The sequence below is a fragment of the Nuphar pumila genome, chromosome 14 (genome assembly GCF_984573655.1).
Source record: "Nuphar pumila chromosome 14, dmNupPumi1.hap1.1, whole genome shotgun sequence".
NCBI lineage: Eukaryota > Viridiplantae > Streptophyta > Magnoliopsida > Nymphaeales > Nymphaeaceae > Nuphar > Nuphar pumila.
In genome coordinates this window covers 5,317,913-5,344,161 of record NC_143262.1, presented here as the reverse complement: position 1 = coordinate 5,344,161, position 26,249 = coordinate 5,317,913, and the positions used below count along the sequence as shown (strand labels likewise).

The 26,249-nt window shown below is 37.0% G+C and overlaps 1 protein-coding gene across 1 annotated transcript; it reads left to right on the top strand.

Moving 5' to 3' along the window:
• The first annotated feature begins 61 nt into the window (after positions 1-61).
• Positions 62-21,331, top strand: CEN2 (centrin2). Its single transcript, XM_089987392.1, has 7 exons — positions 62-133; positions 1,512-1,638; positions 1,717-1,753; positions 1,854-1,881; positions 20,145-20,297; positions 20,363-20,465; positions 21,031-21,331. Exons 1-7 carry the CDS (start codon positions 131-133, stop codon positions 21,093-21,095), a joined length of 516 nt encoding a protein of 171 aa, XP_089843518.1. The 5' UTR covers positions 62-130; the 3' UTR covers positions 21,096-21,331.
• The last annotated feature ends 4,918 nt before the right edge of the window (positions 21,332-26,249 follow it).

Genomic DNA, 26,249 nt, shown 5'->3' with positions numbered 1-26,249 from the left:
CCAGATCCGACCCGTTGACACCCTTACGCTCTGTTAAATTTGTCAGGCTTTCTCGATCGCCAGGAATTCGATCCCTCCGCTGGTTTGTTGAGCGAAAAAAATCCAAGGAATCCGTTTTCCGCAAATATTCATGGTATGAAAATTCCTTACTTTTTCATCTGCCTTTGATCTTGAAATATTTGTTTTTTTTTCTTCCTTTTTGCTCTTCGTTCTCATTTTCCGATGGATCCGACATCCGAGTTTTGGGGGGATTTCTCTGTTCTCGCCCGCATTAATATCAAGAAGTTCCGAGATTATCGTCGTATTTTGAGAAGAGGAAGTGGGAAATTTGTGGATTTACTGATGAATAGTTCTCTGAAAGAAATCGATGTCGATGGGACAATGATCTCAGTGGTTGCTTTGTATTGCTTGGTGTGATAAATCTGAGGATTTATGCGATGAATTTAAAGGTAGTTGTTCGCTTTTGGTTTAGAAGATGATGGTTACTCCGAAACCTCTGATTTTCGTCACGATTATTATCCATTGTATGTTTATTTTTCATGGGTACATATCTAATTGTTCTGTTCTGACGTTTTTGGTTGATTTTATATGTAAGAGTAATATCCGCGTTCGTTTATTTTATGTCCATGTTTGAAATACATGCTATTTCTGATCATTTCCTGGTGTTCTTTACTATTTATTTGTTTTTAATGGGAAAACAGAGTGGGATAAATTTTCTTTTGCGCATTATTGCCATCTCATCACAATTCAATCTCTCCCGTTATGTTTATTTTTCAGATTTCTTGGCCACTGTAAATTTTGCGTGTTAGTTTGGTAAAATCCACCGCTTAAGCTTGCTCTTTTGTGGTTGCTTGCTTAGTTATTTCATTTTCATTTTTGTAGATTTTTTGAGTATGTAATTTCTTCATGTTAGTTGCTGTCATCAATATCCAAGCTCGCTTTTTTATTTTCTCTTGTTTCCTTTTTGCAATCTCTGAGGTTTTTAAATGATGTTTGCTGATTCTTCTCATAAATTATGTAGATTTTTGTACCAAAATGAAGTTTGAGATTCATCAGGTCGATGTTAATTCTTTCACTATTATCTTCCAAGAATTACGTGGTGAAGGAAAAAAGTGTGTCACTGACATTGATTTTCTTTCAATGGGTGTTTAATGTCAAATAGAATTAAGCTGAAAACAATTGATTTTCCTCATTTATGAGATTTGGTAATGCTGTTTCTCATTTCATCAGAAGCATCTTATTTTGATCATGTTGGTATTCTGGAAATATGATAGTATTTGAAATTTGAATATGGTGAAATTAGTTTGGATGCTTATTTCTAAAATCAAGATGAATTATGATTGGTCAAAATTAAGTCATGTATTTGAACATCAGCATGTAGTTTTTGTGCAATATATTAAAGTTGTCTGGTTTCCCTTACAACTCTATTTCTTATCTACCTTTGCTATGTTTATCAATGATGACTTCAGTTCCATTCACTGCTGTTACTGTGATGAATATTGTTCTTTCAGGCAAGTTTCCAACCAAGTGGAAGAATGTCAAGGAGAGAGAAGCCCAGGGGGCGACATCAAGGATTAAGCCAACAGAAGAGGCAGGAAATTAAAGAAGCATTCGATTTGTTTGATACTGATGGTTCAGGTATGCCTGTTGGATGTGTTTGGTTTTGCCTTCCATGTGTGCTCAAAATAATCCTGACTTTTACTTCTTTTTGTTCAGGTACAATTGATGCTAAGGAGCTAAATGTTGCAATGAGGTATTCAGGCTATTGATTTGCTTGTTGCACACTTGCATATAGTTGCACTGCTCTTCCTGTTTAGATCATCTCTTACAAAGCAGAGCATTGTTTTTCACAGGGCCTTGGGCTTTGAGATGACTGTGGAGGTATGAATTTTATAGGCAGGGATGGATGTGGTTGGAGGAATTCCTTTTTTTGTATATACAGTTTTATACCCTTCATTGCATTTTCTCTGTTCTTATTTAGTATAAATGTTAGAGTCTGGTAGAAGAGTGTTTATATTGTCTTCTAGGAGACCATCATGTTATTCTGCTTGTTCTGAATGTATACACCTCATTTAATCATGTCTATGTAAGTATTAATTCCATCATTGTTTACAAGCATTTGATGAAGTGGTGTAAGTTGCATGACTGCATGTTATGTTCGTAGATTCAGTTTTTGTCTGTTTGTGATGTATAAATGGAGTAAAACTTTTCATCTTTGACTATTTTGGCTCTCATATGTTGGTATTATATGTTTTGTGACTCATTATGTCATTATTGTTGACAAGAAGGAAAGTTTTAGGATTCTTTATCATCTTTATTCTTTTGGATATGTACTTATCTTTAAAGAGGAGAAAACCAGGAAGGACAAAGATGTATACATCTTTCTATTCATATTTTGGATGTTATCAGGTAACCTTGACTTTGATGCTAGTAGTGTATGTCTCATGATAATGCATATTGGTCTCAGCAATATCTTGGTGAGGGTGTTGTCTCTGAGAATATAAGAATGAGTGTGTTGTCCTCAGAATGTTATGTATTTTAAAATTAATAACAGTAAATTAGAAACATAAAGTTTCAAAAACTGAATTTATTGGAATATATTGCAAAAACATTGTGATATTTTCGGTTTTGATTTCTATTTGTTTTGTGATAGTTTCCATTTTTGGCTTTTAAAAGCATTTGAAAATGGAATGTTTTGAAAATGTTGCTGATATTAGCTACCTCACATAGATATGAACACCGTTATGAGACGCAATGCTGATACACTTGATACAACATGAGAATTTTGTAAAACTAGGACACAGCCATACATTGTGTGTGTGTGTTGGGGGGAAGGGGGAGATTAAATATTCTAAATTTAAATCAATAAAATATGAATGGCATCTTAAGTGCAAACTCTTGAACAACACTTCTAACTAACCATTATGATTATAAACATCAAATAACAAAATTAAGCTCAAAGTCAAAAGGTCATATAATTGATGACATATTTTAGTAGAAAAAGAATGCAAGTGAATGTCATGAAAGGGCACGGAACCCAAGACACAAGAAACAAAAAAAATAACAACATAGATGAAATCCAAATGCATTTGGCTAGACACAATGGGCCTTGTAAATACAAGAGAAGAAACAAGATATAAAAAAATAAATATTTTATTGATGTGAAATAAACACAAAAATATACAAGAGAGAAACCTCACTACAAACACTCATAAACTACCCATCACTGTCTCACTTTATAAGGCACACACCTACCCATATATAATAGAGGAAGAGGGAAAAAAAGGTGGGCCCAGCCCAATTGCTAGATTGGTTAATATATTTTGACCAAAAACAATAAAAAATAAGAAATAAAAACAAAAAATGTAAAAAACAAAACAAGGAAAAATCCTATTCTAACTAAACTAAAAAGAAATGAACTAAACTAAAAAGAAAAGAAACAATTCCTAGTTAGACTAGGATATTACATATTACTAGGAAAAATCCTATTCTAACTAAACTAAAAATAAATGAATAACCGAAAGTTTGTCTAAGAGAAAGTGAAAGCGAGGAGCAGCAAGTGGTTTGGTAAAGAAATCTGCTAATTGATATTCTGAGGCGACATATGGAAGATCAATGGTGTCGTTTTGAAATTTCTCTCACACGTAATGACAATCCATCTCGATATACTTGGTTTGTTTGTAGAATGTTCGGTTGCTGACAATGTAAATAGAACTTTTGTTGTTGTAGCACAACTGTGATGCTCCTATACTTGTAACACCCATGTCTTGAAGCAATCGCCTTAGTCGAACTGCTTCCATGGTGGTTGTAGCCATGACTTTGTGCTCGACTTTCGTTGACGAAAGAGAAACCTTTTGTTGCTTCTTGCACCTCTAAGAGACCAATGATTTTCCTAAAAGCACACAGAAACTAGTAGTTGAGTGTCGATAATTGGGATCACCTCCCAATCTTCATTAGTATAAGCAATTAAATCTAAGGAAGAAGAAGCAGACAAGAAAAGTCCTCGAAAAATAGAGGTTTTAATATATCTAATAATGTGTAAAACAACTCCCATATGGACAGTGGTAAAAGCATTTTGGAATTGGCTTGCTGTGTGAATGACATACGCAATGTCAGGCCTTGTAATGGAGAGATAAGACAGTGCCTCGACAAGTTGTCTGTAAGGTGTTGGATTTTCAAGCGGTTCTCCATCATCAATCTTCATTTTGACATTTACAACTTTGAGAGTATCAACCTGTCTTTCACCTGAGATACCAGACCTGTCAACAATATTTAGAGCAAATTTAGATTGAGTTAGTAAATAACCTCTAAGAGAATAAGCAATTTATATTCTAAGAAAGAATTTTAGAAAACCTAAGTCACTCGTTTCAAAGTGTGTTTTAAGAAACTTTTTAATATTGTCAACTCCTTGTTTATCACTTTCAATGATGATTATGTCGTCTTCATAGAGGAGAAGAATAATGATACCAACATCAAAATTCTTAACAAACAAAGCTATGTCACTAAGATAGAATTAAAAACCAAAATCAGGCATAACTTGACTAAACTTATCATACCAAGCTTTTGGGACTTACTTAAGTCTATACAAAGCCTTATTTAAACGAAGAGTTTTTCCTTTAGGAATATTGATGCCAGGTGGTGGGTCTATATATATTTCTTCAGCTAGGCTTCCATTTAGAAATGCATTTTTCACATCTATTTGGTATATATGTTATTTCTTTATAGAGGCAAGGGATATTAGGATCCTTACTGTGGTCATTCTAGCGACTGGGGCAAAAGTCTCTTCATAGTCTATTACATATTCTTGGGAATAACTTTTGACAACTAATCGAGCTTTAAACCTCTCAAGAGTGCCATCACTCTTGGTTTTAACTTTGTACACCCATCAACGGTCTATAGGCTTTTTGCCTAATGAAATATCTTGAATGGTCAAGGTATTTACCTTTTCTAAGGCTTTTAATTTTGTTGTCATAGCTTTGACCCATTCAGGTTGTTCTTTTGCTGCAGTATAGTTAGAAAGCTCTGTGTAGGAGTGTATCAAGGCAATGTAGGCTTGATATTTTAGTGAAAAAGACTCATATGACACAAAATTTTTAGGAACTTTTGATGCTCTAGATGACTTTCTAGTTGATATTTATTCCTGTTCTTTAGTATATTTTTCGAGAGCAAATGGTTTTTCTAAATTTTCCTACCTAGAATATTGAATACAACCTTGATCATCACTAAATGATTCTATACTTATCATATTGTTTTGCTCATCCTTACTTTCATCAACATCACCTTCATCAATCTTTGGAACTAAGTCCAACAAAAAGGTGTACTCATATATTTTCGTAGGGTTCTCACTAAAAGAACTTTTCTTTTCTAAGAAGGATACATTCTTTGAAACATATAATTTTTCAGTTTTAAGGTCAAAACATATATAGCCTTTTTGGTGACTTGCATATCCTAAAAAGGCACAAAGAATTGCACGATGAGAGAATTTGTCATTTTTATCTATAAAAACTGTAGAAGGTAGATGAGATGCGCAGACACCTAGGTAGAGAGAGAGAGAGAAAGAGAGAGAGACGGCTGCAAAATTAAGAGAACTCGTTAAATGTTATTAGGGCTAATCTCTATGTTAAATAGAGAGAGGCCAAAAGGAGAAATTACATATAAGTCCCTCATCAAATTAAAATATCAAATAACCTCTAATCTAAGAAAACTTAAACTTAAAACCTCTTAATCTCAACACTCCCCCTCAAGCTGGAGCATAGATATCAATCATGCTCAGCTTGTCACAACATTTTGAGAAATTTGGTCTAGCAAGAGGCTTTGTAAACATATCTGCAACTTGGTCCTCCGACTTTAGATATTTGGTAGAGATATAACCAGCTTGAACCATATCTCTTACATAGTGGCAATCAACCTCAATGTGCTTTGTTCTATCATGAAAGACAAGATTGTTCGCTATATATGTGGCAGCCTTGTTATCACATATCATGGTCATAGGAGAATAAACCTTCACTTGAAGGTCATGAAGAACAGTACGAACCCACATCAATTCAGCAGCTGTTTGAGCCACAACCCTATATTCTGATTCTGCACTCGATCTAGAAACCACATTTTGCTTCTTACTTCTCTATGAGATCAGGTTGTCTCCCAGAAACACACAGAATCCTTTGGTAGATTTTCTATCCACTATAGATCCTGCATAGTCAGCATCAGAATAGGCCACTATCCCCAGAGTTCCACCTTTCCTGAACAATAACCCTTTTCCAGGAGAAGATTTTAAATACCTGAGAATCATTATAGCTGCATTCCAGTGTACCTCAGTTGGTTTGTCCATAAACTGGCTAACTTTGCTTACTGCTAAAGCAATATCCGGCCTGCTAACAGTTACATACAGTAGCTTCCCTACTAGTGAGCGATAGCTTTTGCTATCAACCGATTTTGACCCTTCTTCAAACAGCTGAACTTTATGGTCCATGGGAATATTTGTTGGTTTAGCTTCCAACATTCCCGTTTCCTTTAATAAGTCAAGAACATACTTCCGTTGAGACAAAACCATCCCTTCACGGTTCCTGGCAACTTCTATACCCAGAAAATATCTAAGTGAACCAAGGTCTTTTGTAACAAAGTGTTTTTGAAGATGAGCCTTTGTGGCTTCAATATTTTTCACATCGTCTCCTGTAAGAATGATGTCATCCACATATACCACCATAACAACTATGCTTGAGTTAGTTTTCTTGATAAATAGTGTATGATCTGCCGCTGACCTGTTGAAGCCAAAGCGTGACATCACTTCAAACAACTTTTGAAACCATGCACGAGGACTTTGTTTCAAGCCATAAATCGCCTTTTTCAATCTCCACACCTTCTGACACTCCCCCTCAACCTCGAAACCTAGAGGTTGTTGCATGTAAACTGTCTCAGATAGATCCCCATATAGAAACACATTTTTCACATCTAATTGACATAAGCTCCAACCATGATGAACAACTACTGAGAGAACAAGACGAATGGTGTCCATCCGTGCAACAGGAGAAAAGGTTTCAAAGAAATCAAAGAAATCAATATCATATGTCTGAGTATATCCTTTTGCTACTAATCTGGCCTTGTACCTTTCAATAGATCCATCTGATTTGTACTTTATTGTATATACCCATTTGCATCCAACAATGTCAGCATCTACTGGAGAATCAACTAAATCCCATGTATGCTGAGACACTAAAGCATCCATTTCTTCTTACATAGCCAGCTTCCAGTGGTTATCTAGCTCTGCCTGTTGATAGTTCAGAGGAATCGTTTCAGCAGATAAGGCTGAAATAAAAATTTTCATCTGATTTCCAATTCTGACATCAGAGACAAAATGAGATATGGGATATAAGGTACATTGTCGTGTCCCCTTGCGTAGAGCAATAGGCCTGTTATCATCATCATGAAGATCACTATTGTCAGTAGTACTTACCTCAGGAGAAGAAGAGGATGGAGGCACGGGCAGAGGTGGAGCTCTAAGTACATATACCAATGGAGGATTATTAAATCGTGAAGAGGATGAAGTTTGGTTCGGTACCAAGGGCACAAATTCCAAAGGAAAAGGAGATATAGGTAAGGGAAAAGAGTCTGCTGGACCAACCTGCAGCGGGGAACCAATACTAGAGAAATATGGAGTGGATTCCAAGAAAGATATATCCGCACTGACATACTCTCGGCGAGAAATAGGATCATAACATCGATAATCCTTTTGATTTTTTTGGATAACCTATAAATATGCATTTTGTAGCTTGAGCAGATAATTTATCACGGTCAGGACCAAGTTTGTGTACAAAATAAACACATCCAAATATTTTGGGTGAGAAAGAGAAGAGTGGGGCATTAGGTTTTAGGATATGTAATGGAATTTGATCACCCACAGAAGATGAAGGCATGTGGTATCATATAACAAGCAGTGGTAATCGCATCACCCCAATATAACGCAGGAACATTGGATTGAATCATAATGGTCCTGGCAACATCAAGCAGGTGCCAATGTTTTCGCTCAGCCACCCCATTTTGTTGAGATGAATAGGCACAGGAAGTTTGGGGTTGAATGCCATGATCTTGGTAAAATTGTAACAGAGCTTTTGATTTAAACTCAAGAGCGTTATCTGTGCGAACAATCTTGACAATAGATTCAAACTGAGTTTTTATTTTAAGAATTAAGGATTTGATAATACTTGGAACTTCAGATCGTTCTTTTATTAAAAACACCCATGACAACTTAGAGAAGTCATCAACAATAACAAGATAATATCGACACTGAGTCCTAGTAGGAATCTTACTAGGACCCCATACATCTGCATGATGAAGTTCAAAGACTTTATGACTAGACTGATTCTGACTTGAAGGGAACAAACTTCGATGATGCTTGCCCAACTGACATGCTTCACACTGAAATGATGTAGTGGAAGGAATTTGAGGAAAGACAGAACGAAGCTTTGACAATGAAGAATGACCAAGAGGCCGATGCCACTGAACAGGACTGGATGAGTGTTCCACTGAAGCATGAGCAGTACCCACTAGATGATGTAGGTAGTAAACTCTATTTTCTTCATAGCCTCCACCAATCTTCTTCCCCGTCAGCAAATCCTGAAAATGACAACCCATCGGATCAAATATCACTCTACAGTTTAATTCTTTTGTAAGGCAGCTAACAGAGAGTAAACTTTGAGGAAAGTTGGGAGCATGAAAAACATTTTTCAACTGTAAGGAGGAGGATATAAAAATGTTTCCCTGACCAACAACCGGTGAGGAACTCCCATCGGCTAATGAGACTCCTCTATGAACAGTAATATCCTTTAGACCTGAAAAAACAAATGAATTTCGACACAAGTGTCTGGATGCACCAGAGTCAATAATCCACTTACTGTCATTCGGATGAAGATGATTCCCTGTTGAGTAGGCAACACCGGCTACAGGAGGGGCGGAACTCAAGGGGCGAAGAGCTATCAGCTCATCATATTCAGCTCAACTGAGGGTGATACTGTCACTTGCAGAGATATTATCATGTACATTTGTTGCCTCTAGTGTAGTAACATTTGCTTTAGGAGCATATGGCTTTGATGAAGAAGTGTTTGGCCGACCATGTTTATCCCAGCAACGATCTTCTAAATGTCCAGATTTTCCACAGAATGTACATTGAAGCTTTCCTCTGCCTCCCATACCTCGTCCACGACCTCGTCCTCTGATATTCTGAATATTTTCACGCCCATAACCAGATGAGACAACTAGAGAAGATGACTGAGTCACAGGCTGAGATTGTGGAAGAGAGATTGCAAGTCTACTCAGACGATTGTATGCATCAGCAAGAGTAGGTACATCTGATCCAGTCAACATTTGGACTTTTGCAACCGAGAATTCTGAAGATAGTCATGTAAGAAACCGAGCAACCATAGTATGTTCTTGATGATCCTTTTGCTTCGAGCAACAAAGAGGCCTGTGAGCATTGAGTCTTTCAAATGCAGCTTTGACAGAGGCATAGTACTGGGCCAAGGTCTGATCTCCCTACTGTAAATTATATATCTCATGTTCGACTTGCAGGATACGACTCACATTAGTCTCTTGTGAGTACGTATCTCGAAGATTGTCCCACATCTGTTTGGCTGTATTATAGTAAATTAAACCATCGGCAATATGGAGTTCGACACTATTCATGATTCATGACATAACTATGTCATTATCTTCATCCCAAGTAACATATTTTCCCACTTTTTCAGTGGGTTCATCTTTCAACAAAATGTGTTTTCTACGATGTCCAGATATCAACATCATAAAAGTTCTGGACCACCTAACATAGTTAGTTTCATTCAACCTTACTGAAGAGCCGTACGAGAAGGGATTGACAAAAGCCTTATACTCCCCAATATGTTCAATTTTGGAATCACATTTCGAAGTTTCAACCATACTGAAGATTTAATACTATTTTAGCTGCAAAAAAAAATCAGATTCATTCACTTAACAACAAGTTTTATAATCACGCGTCAGGCAAGTCCACGATTACACAGGTTTCCACACCAGAGATAAAATCTGGACAGGCTTCAAGCGACACAGGGAATAGCGTGTGTTATCATCACACATCAGCCAATACGACAACCAGCAGCTGTACCCAACACAGAATCCCACGACAGTAATGAACAACAACCCACAAACAGGGATATGTTCCAACACAGCAGGGAATCACGCCTGCTGTTTCCACTACAAAAAGACAACTGATACTAACATGCTTCTTTCACAGCACACATGTTAGCCCACAAACAGAGATATTTTCCAACACAGCAGGGAATCACGACTGTTGTTTCCACTACAGAAAGGCAACTGATACTAACATGCTTCTTTCACAGCACGCATGTTAAAAAAAAAACCACGACACAGCAGGGAATCACGACCAACGATAATATGCAGACGCAGAAAAAAAAATCACAACAGTTGTTGCTCCCAGACATATAAGCTCGACAACCAACAATAATTTCAGTTATTCAGGGCACGGTTAAACAAATCAGTCATATCTCGATCACAGGCAACAACACAGGAAATGAGATTGCCGCTGCTCCCGAACAGCAGGAAATCACGACAGAGAAAAAAAATCCAAAACTCAGGGGCTCAAGGGTTACGACTACCAGACCAAAGACACGCATCCACCGTGTCCCTTAGATCTGATGACATATCTGGGTCATGACCTTGGTCAGATCCCAGATCTGTTATCAGATCTTACACACAAAAAAAACTGCACACCTAATTCCAACCCTTTTTTTTTCGTTGGTGTAGATCAATCACTATCGATCACGCTCCCGAGATCAATGGCTTTGATACCATGTAGAAGGTAGATGAGATGCGCAGACACCTAGGTAGAGAGAGAGAGAGAGAGAAAGAGAAAGAGAGAGAGACAACTGCAAAATTAAGAGAACTCGTTAAATGTTATTAGGGCTAATCTCTATGTTAAATAGAGAGAGGCCAAAAGGAGAAATTACATATAAGTCCCTCATTAAATTAAAATATCAAATAACCTCTAATCTAAGAAAACTTAAACTTAAAACCTCTTAATCTCAACAAAAACAAAACATTTACACCCAAAAACTCTCAACTTAGAATTATTTGGAATTTGCTTGAACAATTTTTCTACAGGAGAAATATTGTTTAGTGAAGAAGATGACATTTTGTTAATGAGATAAACCGCAGTTAGAATGGCTTTGACCCCAAAAGTTTTTTATACTTGATGTGTAATGAGTAAAGTTCTTGTTGTTTCTATAACATGCCTATGTTTTCTTTCGGCTAAACTGTTTTGTTGAGGAGTATAGGGACTTGATCTTTGATGTGTAATATTGTATAGGTTCAAATAATCTTTAAATTCTTTTGATAAAAACTCTTCCCCTAAATCATTGTGAAAAATTGAAATAGTGTTATAGAAATCTAAGTAAAAGTCGTGATAATGAGAATTTGGAGAAGTATATGATAGCAAAGAAGGAAGCTAAAAAAGTAGTTCGGAACGCGAGGGATAAGGTATATAAGGAGGTTTATGACAAGTTGGATACCAAAGAGGGTGAGAAGGATATTTATAGGATTGCAAAAATGAGAGATAGAAAATCGAAGGATCTGGGTATGGTTAGATGTATCAAAGATGAAACACAAAGGGTTTTAGTCAAAGATGAGGAGATTAAGGAGAGATGGAAAGATTATTTTGATAAGCTATTTAATGAAAGTCATGCTCAGGATCTTGGAGATTTTTCCATTCCTTTTCATGAGATGAATCGTGACTTCATGCGCAAGATTCAAAAGAAAGAAATTGCAGAGGCTTTGAAGAAAATGAAATCAAGAAGGGCAGTTGGCCCAGATGGTATACCTATCGAGGCTTGGAAATGCTTGGGAGAGAAAGGTTTAGAATGGTTGACAAATCTTTTTAACAAGATTTGGCGGACAAATAAGATGCCTAACGAGTGGAGGAAGAGTACTTTAGTGCCTCTATATAAGAATAAGGGTGATATACAAGATTGCACAAACTATCGTGGTATAAAACTCATGAGTCATACTATGAAACTTTGGGAGAAGGTGATTGAGTCTAGGTTGAGGAAGGTTGTCATGATATCGGAGAATCAATTTGGTTTTATGCCTAGAAGATCTACTATGGAAGCTATACATCTTCTTAGACAACTTATTGAGAGAAATAGAGAGAGGAACAAAGATTTGCATATGGTTTTTATTGATTTGGAGAAGGCTTACGATAGAGTACCTAGGGACGTTCTATGGTGGACAATGATGAAGAAAGGTGTTTCTCTCAAGTACATTAGTATAATTAAAGATATGTATGAAGGAGTAGTAACCAATGTCCGCACTTGTGGAGGGGTGACAACCAATTTTCCTATAACGGTTGGGTTACATCAAGGATTTGCTTTAAGCCCTTTCCTATTTGCTATAGTGATGGATGAGCTTACGAGATCGATTCAAGAAAATGTGTCGTGGTGTATGTTGTTTGCTGATGATATTGTTTTGATTGATGAGTCTAGAGCTGGGGTTAATGCTAAGTTAGAATTATGGAGACAGACATTGGAAGTAAGAGGTTTTAAGTTGAGTAAGAGTAAGACAGAATACATGGAATGTCAATTTAGTAAGCAACGAAATAGAGATGGGAGTGTAGTGAAGCTTGGTGAGCAAGAAATACCGGTGGATGATTCTTTCAAATATTTGGGATCTATCATTCAAAAGTATGGAGAAATTGATGGAGATGTAAATCATAGGATAAAGGTTGGGTGGATGAAATGGAAGAGTGCAACTGGAGTGTTGTGCGATCGTAGAATGCCATTGCGGTTGAAGGGAAAGTTTTATAGGACGACTATTAGGCTCGCTTTACTATATGGTACAGAATGTTGGGCTGCCAAGAGACATCATATTCAAAAAATGAGTGTAGCTGAGATGCGTATGCTGAGATGGATGTGTGGAAATACAATAAAAGATAAGATTCAGAACGAGGAGATACGTAAGAAGGTAGGCGTTGCACCCATTGAAAATAAGATGAGAGAGAATCGTTTACGGTGGTTTGGACATATTCGACGAAGGCCTAATGATGCTCCAGTTAGAATGATGGAGAAATGGGAAAATATATTAGTTAAAAGAGGTCGGGGTAGGCCTAGGAAGACATGGATGGAGGTGATAGGAAAGGATATGAATGCTTTGAACCTCACCGAGGACATGGAATTGGATAGAAATGAATGGAGGAGAAGGATTCATGTGGAAGACCCAGAATAATTTTCTTTGTTGGTTCATATCGCCGACCCCAATTGTTTTGGGATAAAGGCGTAGTTGTTGTTGTTGTTGTATCATTCTTAAATTGATTTTTGACCAGATTATCAAATATTTGAAAATGTGAGAAAAATTTGGATTTATGTTTAAGAAAATAAATCTAAGTATGTCTTGTAAAGTTATCTACGAAAATTACATAATACATAAAACATAAAACCACATTTTGATATAACAGGTGCGGGTCTCCATATTCGGATTAACTCAAGTGGTCGTGAAGAGACAAAGATTCTTCCTTGAAAAGGTAATTTTTTCATTTTTGCAAGAATATATTTTTCACATGAAAAAGTTTCATAATTACTTTGGAAAAAACTCGATCTTGGATATACGAGGATGATCAAGTCTCTTGTGCCAAAGATCCAAGTCCATTTTCTGGACATTACAACATAATGTACTCTTAGGTATTTCCAAAAAATTTATGTAGTACAAGCCTCCTCTATGACTTTCCCCAATCAGCTTCCTTGACTAATGATTCTGTATTCGACAACCACAAGAGGAGAAGGAAACATTACACCCATGGTCAAATAATTAAGAGACAGATAAAAGATTTAGGTTAAGTTTAAGAATATATCTAATTTGCGGAATACAAAATCTTTTTGAGTTTTAAAAAATATTTTTAAAATTTCCTGTTCCCTTGATTTCAAGGAATGTTCCTTCAACGATATAAACATTCGATCCATTTGAGTTATAACATTCAGATAGTATATCTATGTTTGGTGTCATATAAAAAGAGACACCTGAGTCAAGGAGCCAAAGAAATTTATCGGGATCGAAAATGCCGATGGAGGAAACAACGGCTCCAGTGGATGAAGATGCTCCTTTGAGTAGTGGTTGAAGTGCCTCCACTAGTTGACTTAAAGACATGCTTTCAATGAATGTTGCATTTGAATCTTGTGGAGATTCAACCTTCTTTTCATAGAGTTTCTTCAATTTTGGACAATAAGTATTTACATGTCTCGGTTCTCGGCAATAGTAACAAATGACTTTTTTTTTCAAAATCATTCCCTTTCTTTTCATCATACTAGGATGAAATGGAAAAGTGCAACTGGAGTGTTGTGCGATCGTAGAATGCCATTGCGATTGAAGGGAAAGTTTTATAGGACGACTATTAGGCCCGCTTTACTATATGGTACGGAATGTTGAGCTGCCAAGAGACATCATATTCAAAAAATGAGTGTAGCTGAGATGCGTATGCTTAAATGGATGTGTGAAAATACAATAAAAGATAAGATTTGGAACAAGGAGATACGTAAGAAGGTAGGCGTTGCACCCTTTGAAAATAAGATGAGAGAGAATCGTTTACGGTGGTTTGGACATATTCGGCGAAGGCCTAATGATGCTCCAGTTAGAAGGATGGAGAAACGGGAAAATATATTAGTTAAAAACAGTGTTTTAAAACTCGTCGAGTCAACTCGTCGAGTCAACTCGTTGACTCGGCTGACTCGGCTCGGCTCGCCCCTCCAGCGAGTCAACCCGGCAAGGCAAACTCGGTTTGCCAAAACTCGGGCTTGACTCGGCCTGACTCGGGCGAGTTTTGGGATGTTTGAAATTTGTTTTTTGAGTTTCAAATTACAGTTTCGAAATATATAAGTACATATATTTTAACAAGGGTTACCCCCAGATTTTGTATTAAAAAGAAAATAAAAATCATTTAAAGATAAAAAAGCATTTAAATCCATAGAATAAAATCACCATGTTGTTCGAACTACTGTTCACCCTGTGTTATCAACTTATTCTAGCAAAATATTTTAAAGAAATGATTCTCACTATATATGGCGGGTCAACTGTGCCTATGGGAAGCCATATTTAGGTTTCATCATCCATTTGTTATGTGAACAAGCATTGTACATATTCAAATATTAGTAGTCTTTTTATAGTTGTGCCATTAATATATTTCCTGCATAGTTTTATACATGAGAAAATTGCTTATATATGTTGATATTGTGCATTACGTAAACTTTCAATATGCACATATATCCCTGTTTTACATTTATGGATTTGTTAGAGAGGGAATTAAAACTTTTAAAACAAGCTAGCATATATGATTGGCCATTTTAGGAACCTTAGGTAGTAGCAGACTGAACTCATGGTGACCAAATCCTCTAATTCAAGTCATGAATTAGTCAAAGTGCTTGTATAGATATCAAATTCAATTATTCAAGCAAACCTCTATAGCTCTTTGCAGTTGTTTTTATATTCTTACAGACATTTGGAGACTATGTTTACTCAAAAACATGGTTTCAGACAAATTATATATTGTTTTTCTTTTAAAATCAAAAGTTAACAAAACCCGGTCCGAGTCACCGAGTTGACCCGCCGAGTCACGAGTCAATAAAGAATGAGTCGAGTTCCGAGTCACGGGTTTTAAAACCTTGGTTAAAAGAGGTCGGGGTAGGCCTAGGAAGACTTGGATGGAGATGATAGGAAAGGATATGAATGCTTTGAACCTCACCGAGGACATGGCATTGGATAGAAATGATTGGAGGAGAATGATTCATGTGGAAGACCCAGAATGATTTTCTTTGTTGGTTCATATCGCCGACCCCAATTGTTTTGGGATGAAGGCGTAGTTGTTGTGGTTGTTGTTGTTGTATTCCCTTTCTTTTCATCATTAGTCCTCCTATAGTGTGGAGGCTTGTATGTACGAACATGATTTTTCGGTTTAGATACGGCTAGAATCGAGTTATCATCACTTTTAGAGATATTCTTCTTGAGCCTATTCTCTTCCATGCTCAATTCTTCTATTGTGTCTTCTATGGAAGACACCTTTCCTCGACGAAGAATAACGGATTTGGTTGATTCAAATTCTGATCTTAACCCACTAATAAAATGAAAGAAGTTCTTTACATTTATTTGATTTTGACGAAGTTCTATATATTGTGGACAATGCCACTTAGGTTTTAAGAGAGCCAATTCTTCTCATAATTCGGACAAATTATTATAGTATTGCCTAATGCTCTTATCCCCTTGAACCATATTTCTAACTTTGTCTTGTATGTCGCACACATGTGCAATGTCTTTAAGAGAATACATTCTCTTAAGATAGTCCCAAGCATCGTTAGCATGTTCAAATTTTGCAAGACTTGAACATTTTTCTATATCAACACTATTTATGAGGCAAGACATGATCTTGGCATGTCCTATTCTCCATTCTTTATACTTTTTTCGTAAGTGGTAATAGCTTTGTTTTTCTCAGCCTCTGTGAGAGGTATTTCTTTCTCTCCTTCTACCTTTGTAAGGATTAATTTAAGTTTCAAGTTGGTTCCATCAACTAGTCTCCACAACCCTTTTCTCCATATAAGGTGCTTCATAATTGAATCCCATGTAACATAGTTTGAATCGTTGAGTTTAATGGGTTTAATGATGACATTATCATTGTCATCCATTTTACAAGGTTTAGATAAAGAAATAACAAAGGAAAGAAAGAAAATAAAAGGATAAGAAGAGGAGAGAGAATATGTACACCACGGATAGTGAGTACGAGTGCTCCTCTAAGTTTTCAAGCTTTTACACGATCACAATTTTACATACACTTGAAAAGAACGTTAGCTTGATCACTACCGAGTTTTGATACCATATAAGAAGATGAGTTCTTTAATTATCACCGAACAAAGCTTCAACCAAAATACCAAACATTCACAAGAACCACAAGGGTTCATACAACAATACCCGAGAAAGGGTATACAAAAGAGAAGGAAAAAATATATGTATTGAGAGGGTAAAACACCCTTAAAAACCTTACATGTATGAGGGGAAAAACCCCTTATTTATAATACATTTGAGAGAGGGGAAAGGGAGTCGTTGGGAGCCCAACGACTCCTTTACTTTTTGACTTAGTCAAAGTTTGACTAGTCAAAAAGACTAAAAATGTAAAAAACAAAACAAGGAAAAATCCTATTCTAACAAAACTAAAAAGAAAAGAAACAATTCCTAGTTAGACTAGGATATTACATATTATTTAACAAAGGTAGTGTAAAGGATACACACAACATCATGAACCAGAGCGCACTATTTGAGTTGCCCCATTCATAACTCGTAGTTTCATCTCCTCTTCTCCTTCATCTTCCCACTCTACTTTAGTTCTTCTCCATTATAATTCAGATTCTGTCAACTCCTTATGTGCTGCAGGCCAAGTGAACAGTTGCAACTCAGCATTTATTTGTCTAAGTTCTCCATTGCTTATCTAAAAGAAGAAAAGTTACATGTTAACTAGGTTATCTTACCTAGACGTGGGGTTGGACCAGGTGACTGTTCTTGGAGAAACACAAGAACCCTAAAAAAATATGGGTATTTTCAAATGACCAACTTTTTGTCCTAATTTACATATCCACCAAAGTTTTTTCTTCTTTCAATTACTCCCCAGACTTTTAACTTGACAAGCATACAATCCTCTTGTATAATTACCATTGAAATTATACATCAACATCGAAATCCCTAGAAACTAAGTAAAGGCCATTTTAATTTCGGCCGTCTAGCTCATTTATATCTCAACTACATCTTTAAAAATAGAACCTGTGGATAAATCAGACCTCGGTTTGTTCTGGTAATCTTTGATGCTTGATAACAATAGATATTTTTCTGTCTTAATGTTATGATGGATCTATGTTTAGCTTAAAAAGTGCAATCCATTTCTATAGGGGTAATACGGTGATTTTAACTCTACATCAACGCTAACCTGATCAAGCCATGGGTAGTAGAGATGGACGTATTTTCTTAAGGTGTCAAAAGTTTGGGCATCATTTGAAAACTATGAAAATGAGGGTGGGTGTACTAATTTAAACAAAAAGTTTGGTGGGTATTTAGCAATGATCCAAAAAATAAAAATAAGCAAAAGGAAAGAACAGAACTATAATCAAATTATTGAAACTTGCATAGAAATTGCAGCAGCAAAGAATCATCTTGTAACTTCCAAATGTTATCTTCTTGATCAAGGCTGTAAGCAACTGATTAGTAGAGCTAGCTGGTAGCCTAGTTTTCCTGGTGTACTCAACCAACTAGGATGGAATGACTCAAGGCCGCAGTTGGCTAGGCATCCATTAGCTCTTTCAGTGTCTAGCTTACCCATCAGTAATGAATGGATGAAGTTTTTAGTACAATTAAGCAACTTACATGTGCTTCTTTCACTTTCTGAAATGTTAACGGGTAACTTCACCTATCGTATGGTGAGAATCTAGATTGCATTTACAGTAGTCTTTGTTAGTTCCATTGTCTACATATGGTTAAACCCGTAATGCAGTTCCTGTTTATACCTTTCTCTACATTGGGTTCTTAATGAACCTGTTTTAAATCTAAATTAGACAGTTCATGCAGCTAAATTGCAGCCTAATGCTGGTTTTTTTCATTTGCTTGGGAGACTTATTTCATAGTAAAGAGAAAAGCATGACTGATGCTTTCATACACTGAATTGCCTACATGGTGTTTAGTTAACTTCTCCTTCTGTATATATTGGCACTAGGATAACCATTTATGTTCTAAGCGACAACAGTGCTCATATAAAACAAGCATATTGATGTGGATAAGTATTTTTGTTTACAAGGAATATTTGTATTAGGCCTTTGCTTTATGTCACTTTAATTGGTCGACTTGTTTGAGAAGTTTTACCTGCTCTCCTTTCAATTTTTCTTGTGATGCTTTTGTCCGTTGTTTTAAAAGTCTTAGTAGTCTGGGTTTGAGGGAAAATGTCATGGATTTGAAACCACTCTATGTCGCTTCTAAGTGGTAAATTGAGGGATGGAAAATGTGTTAGCATTACTGCCTAGAGTTTGGTAAACCAAGATTGTCCCAGCCTGGCATCCGTTGAACCAGGCTCTCCACTGTCGAGAGAAAAGGACTTTACTTTCTGTCTTTATCTAACTTTTCCGGCAAGGATGTGAACTGATCTGGTTTGGTTTGGATATCCAGCTGATTCATATGTCTTTAGTTGTGTTAAGAAAGTCTGTTGGAACCAATAAACTAAGACATTGATGAATTAATCTCTATTGAAGATGCACCTCTTTGCAAAATAGTATCGACGTGGGAGTTGATGGCATCCATGCTGGTTCCACTGTTGTGATCAGCTGTATGCCCTATCAGGTTCCTTTAACATGATTTCATGATTGAGTGAACTTGGCATATCTTGGGAACAAAGTCTGAATGAACTTGTGCAAACTGATAGTATTGAAGTATGTGAAAATGCACACATACACATGCATACAGGTGCATACTATATGCACACGTTCACACATGTTGGTTGAGGAACTGTTTTATTTAGCTTCAGACCAAGGTTGCCAAACTAGGAAGCAGAAGCGGGAAATGATACGGGAAGCGGAAGCGAGAAGCGATGCATTTTAAAATGTATAGGAAGCGGGAAGCGAGGAATAAAAAATATATATAATAATTGATTGTGAATCATAATGAAACACAAATAAAAACTAAAATGAAAGTGACTAATATTAAATTTCATGATTTTTTAGTGTAAGAATTAAATTTTTAACAAAATCTAAAAATGATGATTACCAATTTAGAGAAAGCACATGGAAGTGAGTGAGAAGAGTGAGAGAAAACACATAAAAAATATAAAAAGTTAAGAGAACATATAAGATGAATAAATGAAGTGTGTGGAAAGCATAGGAGAAGCGTGGGGGAATCGAGGTTCTCATCAAGTTTTGGAAGCGAGGAGTATCGCGCTTCCGAAGCGAGTTTCCGGGAAGCGAGCTTCCCACCTATCTAAGAAGCTTCCGGTAACTCTGCTTCAGACTATCAAGTCAGGATATATAAGTATGCCTTTTTGATGTATGTAATTTGGTAATGGTTTTCCTCTATTTTCTGACTTCAATGTTATGTTGGGGTTGTTGCAGCAAATAAACCAAATGATTGCTGATGTAGATAGGGATGGCAGTGGCGCAATCGATTTTGAAGAATTTGTACACATGATGAATGCAAAGATTGGAGAAAGGGATACCAAGGAGGAGCTTATGAGAGCTTTTCATATAATAGATAAAGATCAAGATGTAAATTTTCACTTGTTACTTCTTTTCCCATGTTCATGTTCTTCATAGTTAATACTTGATTGCAGGGGAGAATATCTGAGATGGACATTGAAATAATTGCAACGGATTTGGGTATAAACTTTTCACGGCGTGAGATACAAGAGATGATCCATGAGGCGGATGGGGATGGCAAGTTTCTTTGCTTTATGTGATTAGTTTCCTATGTTCTTTTTTAGCAAGAACACCAAACATAAATTAAGTTTGCTAGTCAATCTGAAGAATTTTGTTGCATCTTAATGTTTAATGATTGAGTTTTGTTCTTTGCTCTTGTTACTTATCAATGGATTATATATACCCGATACTTTTGATGCTTTGTTCCAGAGCTTAAATACTAAAACTGCTGTAGATATCGTGCATCTCTAGTCCCCATGTCACCGTATATTTTGTTTTGAACAAAAAAACTTGCTTGAGACATTGATTCTCTCATGTCATTGAGTATAAAACGATGATGAGTGGAGGGGGCCTTAACCCTGCAGCCCCTTTTCATCAAAAAAGGAAAAAAATGGATTACGAGTAATATGTTCATATATGAATAAAGGCCATCGTGATTGATTCTGTAACCTGTTATCTGAACTGTTGATGGGAATTCTACTGGTCCTTGAATATGTTCTGGAATTGTACTCATTCAACCTTTGTTTTCTATATATTTAGAATATTCTTTGTAAACGATAGATGAATCATTTGTGCTTTGCAGATGATGGACTAGTGGATGCTGAAGAATTCCTCCAAATGATGCGGAGAACGAACTATCGGGTCTGAGGATTGCATGTCGTAATTAGTTTTTATAATATCAGATATTTTTATTTGTAATTTGAAAAACCAATGATGGGAAACTGGATGCTTGTTTGTCACACTTTATGAGAACGTTCAACTTAGATTTAGACCTTCCAATGCACTTTGTAACCAGTTTGGACTCCTGGCTTTTGTAATATAGTTGCTACATATATCTGATTCATGTCCACTTCTTTTCCCTTCTAATGGAATTTGAAAGATCATATTTCAGTGGTTGGGGAAATATATAAACTGCTTATTTTCATGTATAAGGGGCAATGTTCCCATATGCTTGAAGCTGTGTCACCAATATCTCCAATATTTTAAATAACACAATTTTTCAATACATTTTCTGGTGGATACTGTCTCAATATTATCCTGGTAATTTCAGAATGATCCAAAGTTTGGATTTACCCCAATATTTTTGTGACAGGCAAGCTGGGGGATAACCCCTTGTTATTCGAATTAGGGACTCAGTTATGATAGTGCGACCTAACCATCCAGCTATCTCATTCGACCCAATTTATGCCATTGTTATCACACAATAATATCAAGTGTGTTTTTATACCACACCAAGACTTGGAAAAAATTTAAATGACTTGTTTTTCTGTCTTTTTTCTCCTAAATTTTTATGATTGCAAATCCTTTAAGTATACAAAAGGAACTTTGTCAAAATCTCCAACATGTTTCAGTCTCGAGGCATTCCCAAACTTGGTGGTTATGCCATATGTTTGAAGACTTGGAGATTTGGCCGAAGGAAGTTTCGAACAAGATACAAGGTGAGGTATTGCATTTTCAAAAGGAAATCGTACCGATAGCTCCATGTTTGGATTCTATCGTAGGTGAGATCCATTTGCACTGTATACTTTGGCATTAAGTTGACCTGCATGATTATCCTTTGTAATGTATGGTACATTGTGAGCCGTTGATTTATTTCCCTCTCCATCAAAAAAGTGAGAATTATATTTCCCTCAAGATTTCATATCCCTCATATCAGATTGAATTTGGTCTGAAAACAGGCCAAATCCTTGTTTTATACAAGGAATCTTGGTACTGAGATCCAAGAAGGGGCTGAGACATGTTACTGACCCTAGCCCCTCTCCAATTGAGAGGGTCTGAGATCTCATGAGGATTTGAAACATGAAGCATCCAAACGGGGCCCAAAAGGATCGAGTGATGGTCTAGATAAACCGTCAAGATCTTCTTGGAATTCTTTTTTGGGATTCAAAGATGAAGAAAAGGAGGAAAATATTGGCTTCACATGATTGTACCACGCTCTCTAATCCACTAGTTTTTTCAATTTTCTTTCAGCTTTAATCTAGCATCTCTCTGATAGGGTTTGGGTTGGACATTTGATCGAAAAATCTGATTAGTCAAATTGGGTAAACTATCATCCAAGTATGTAGTTTCGCTTTTGAATCCAAATCTAAATTTAACGGATAATCCAACCTTACATGTAAAACATATCTGATTAGCTAATTGGATTTGGATTCATTTTTACTTTTTCCCAACCAACTCCAAATCTAATTAGGCAAGGTCCAAGTGGGTTGGATTCAGTAATGTGCCTACTATATCAGAACGGGGCCAATCTGTTTGCTTCCCTAGTTCTGTGTGGGTCACTGTATTAGGGCTGGACAACAGGCCGGAAACCTGTGGCTTGGCCCGAAAGGGTCGCTCCTGGGCTTAGTTTTTGAAGAAAGGTCTAACCTGAACCAGGCTTAAACTCAACCAAACAAAATCTCGGAAAGAGCTGGGTCAGCTTGCGGGCTAACAAGCTAACCAGTCAGCTTTATATATATATATATATATATATATATATATATATATATATATATAGAGAGAGAGAGAGAGAGAGAGAGCACCAAAATGGGCACTATGCTAAATGAAACATGCTATTAGATTTCCGATGTTTTTTTCGAAAATCCGACCTTATAGATGTGTTCAGCATGATTGATTAATTAGAAATTGACACTTGGATCATGTCTTTTAGATGAAAAAATGGTATTTGAAGCCTCAAAAATTTATGAAAAGTGTAGGCCAATGATTTTTGAAACCTTATAAAAAACTGTCCATGAATAGGAAACAAATGCTCTAAGAAGTGATTCCTATGAAAACAATCATATAGAACACATTTGTATGGTTAGAATTTTGAGAAAACACCGAAAATCTAACAACATGTTTCATTTAGCACTGTGCCTATTTTGTAGGTTTTTGTTTTCATTTTCATATATATATATGGCACTTCTATGGTGGTATTGTACCCAATGTTGTGAGAGGTGAATGCCTCAGTACCTGAAGAGTACGCCTTTGAGACGAAGCCCAGACTCAAAGAACCGAGGCACTGTAGTGAGGCGTTTGCAGGCTCGAAGCGCACGCTTCACATGGGTGAAGCGCATGCCTCGCGTCGAGGCGCGCTTCGCTTCTAAGGCGTACGCTTTAGATACTTATTTCGGTTTCTCTCACCTTCTGATTCTGGTGATCATCTGTTTCTTCTTGTTGGGGATTCGTTTTTAATTCATCTTCCCCAAAATCCGCCTCCCCAGTTGGCCTTTCTTGCTGTTGCTACTCCAGCGCCCCAGAATCCAATTGTCGCCTTCTTTGTTTTTCTGCACTCTGCTTATGCCCACTTCTTGATTTGGGAGGTTTCTAAGCTTTCTGATAATTGGGGATTTGAATTGGTGGAAGAGGAAGAAGACGACATTGAAAGGTTGAGGTTTGGATCAAAATCTTGCGGCGACGACGGGGAAGAAGTATCAGATTATAGTCTATGGTTATTAGTTTCTGCATATAGTTTCATGTTTTGAGATTTTTGAAGATCGAGGTTGTTCCAATGGTGAACTTCGGTTGGGATCTTGGCGGAAGCCGGCATCGTGGAGGGGGAAATTTTGGGATTAGGGTTTTGTATGTCGTCGCTCGATGACCCGGTTCGGTGAATCCTTGCATTGGAACGCCGAATTCAGAATTAGGATATGGAAGAAGGTTGTACATTAGGATCGTTGCCGAAAGCTTTGGTTTTTGCTGATGAAATATGGTGATTCGATTCTTTGAGCTTATTGGATTCTAAAGCGGCTGCTTTCTAAGAGAAAGTAAAACCTATTGAGGGTTGATACTACAGTTGGAGCTCGGTATCATCTTCTTTGTGGTGTTGGTGTTGGAAAATGCTTAACCTGAGATTGTTGAAGGTGGGCTTAGTCAGAAATAAATGTTTGATGGTTAAACGATCAGGTTTTCGAGGGCCACTATTTTTCAGAATTCCTTTTAGGTTTACATAAACAAATCATCTCTGACAAAGTGTAGATTGATTGTAGTAGTTTTCGTGTATTTGTGTTTGATTGATTTTGGTGGTTCGTATAAGTTGTTTCTAAATTAGTTTCTCCAATTGAAGACAGTGTTGCTTCAATTCAGTGTGGGCAATTGGGTTGGAAGTGTTGGCATTTGATGAGGAACAAGTTTGAGCTCTGAGGTGGGTATAAAGAAGAGAGATGAAAATGGAGCTTCACTGAAGCTGAAAATGAAACCGGGGACATGGTGGATGAACAAGATCACAAGTGTAGGTTTGTTCCTCATTTGGAACAACATTATCTGGAGTTAATTGCATTTGTTTGATCCATGGAAGGAGAGTCCATTGCTGATCCAAGGATCATGTGCAATGTCTCAATGCTTTTCATTCCCACCACCAGGATATGAAAAGAAAACTAGAACTGGTGATTTAGATTTGTTATTAAAGGTTGTCTGCCTTCCCATTTTTCTTTAATTGGGTTAGATTCTAATTTAGCATCACATTAATATCGTTGGAAGTATTTTATTTTCTCGATACTAATGTATATGATTATAATCACTATATTTTTTTATTACTTTCTTTTCTTCATGGTATTACTAGTATTAGAGTTGAGTAGAGTGGATAGATTACTGACATTTGTTTGTTGTGTTGAATTGTGCTACTGATTTAACATGCTACTGTTTTAAACTTCTGCATGGGCATTGGTTTTATGTTGTTTGGTTAATAAATGACTGGTTGGTTGATTAGAACCTTCTAGAGATTGACCTTTATTAAAATTTCCTAACAGGATGTATTCTTGCAAGAAGAGGTTTTATGATTGAGTTGAGCAGACCACCTGAGGATTTTATGAAGATTCCATTCTGCACTGTGAATGTACCTGAGCGATAAAGTGTCTTACATGCTCCCATCAAAGTTCTTGACACTACAAAAAAACTAGCTAAGTCACTGAATTCTTTGAAGTTCACGCATCTGTTTTCGGATGAATACAAAAACAAAAATTGTTGTTTAGCCCAAGAGGATCAGCATTAAAAGGTTAGACATTCACTTGTAATGACGAAACATGAGGTGCTTTTATAATCTAATGAAGTGGATTCACTCAATTTGAGTTGTTATCATATCTGTCTTTATCCACTGCGTTGACTTGAACTGATTACCAGGGAATGAGCAACTTAGCAGCAACATTAATTCTGGAGTGTCAATTCTCTTGGTCTCTGTCATACACAAATCCATGCTCCCACTGATTTAGATCCATAAGAGATTCTATATATTCTGCTTTAACTATGAAAAAAAAGCATAATAGTGTGAGACTTGTTCCTAGCTCTGTCATGCTCTCCTAAAGATACACATGAAGACATGATAGTGGAGCATTTCAATATTTTTCCATTACTGATTCCAAGCCAATGGTGTTTGGCTTCTAGTTAGGGGTGGCAAAACCTGATACGACCCGCCAACCCGCCTCTTAGGCGGGTTCGAGTTTGGCTTAAATGGGTTCGTGTCATAAACGGGTTGACTCGCGTAACCCGTTTATTAAATGGGTCGGGTTCGTGTTAAAGGTATGCCAACCCGGCAACCCGGCTGACCCGTTTAATAAATGGGTTAGGCGGACGGGTCAACCCGTTTACCCGAACCCGACCCGCCAACCCGTTCACCCGACCCCGACCCGCCCGCAAACATGATCCGCCAACCCGTTTACCCAACCCAACCCGTTTATTAAACAGGTTAACCGGGTCGTGTCGGGTTACCCATTTAATAAATGGGTTGGGTTCGTGTTTGCCACAGCCGACCCGTTTAATAAACGGGTCGGGTCAGTGTTGAGGTATGCTGACCCGCCAACCTGCCGACACGACCCGCCAACCCGACCC

Coding starts and splice junctions, on each gene's coding strand:
- CEN2 (XM_089987392.1), top strand. Junction 1,639..1,716: donor GTTTGATACTGATGGTTCAG/GTATGCCTGTTG, acceptor CTTTTTGTTCAG/GTACAATTGATGCTAAGGAG. Junction 1,754..1,853: donor GAGCTAAATGTTGCAATGAG/GTATTCAGGCTA, acceptor TGTTTTTCACAG/GGCCTTGGGCTTTGAGATGA.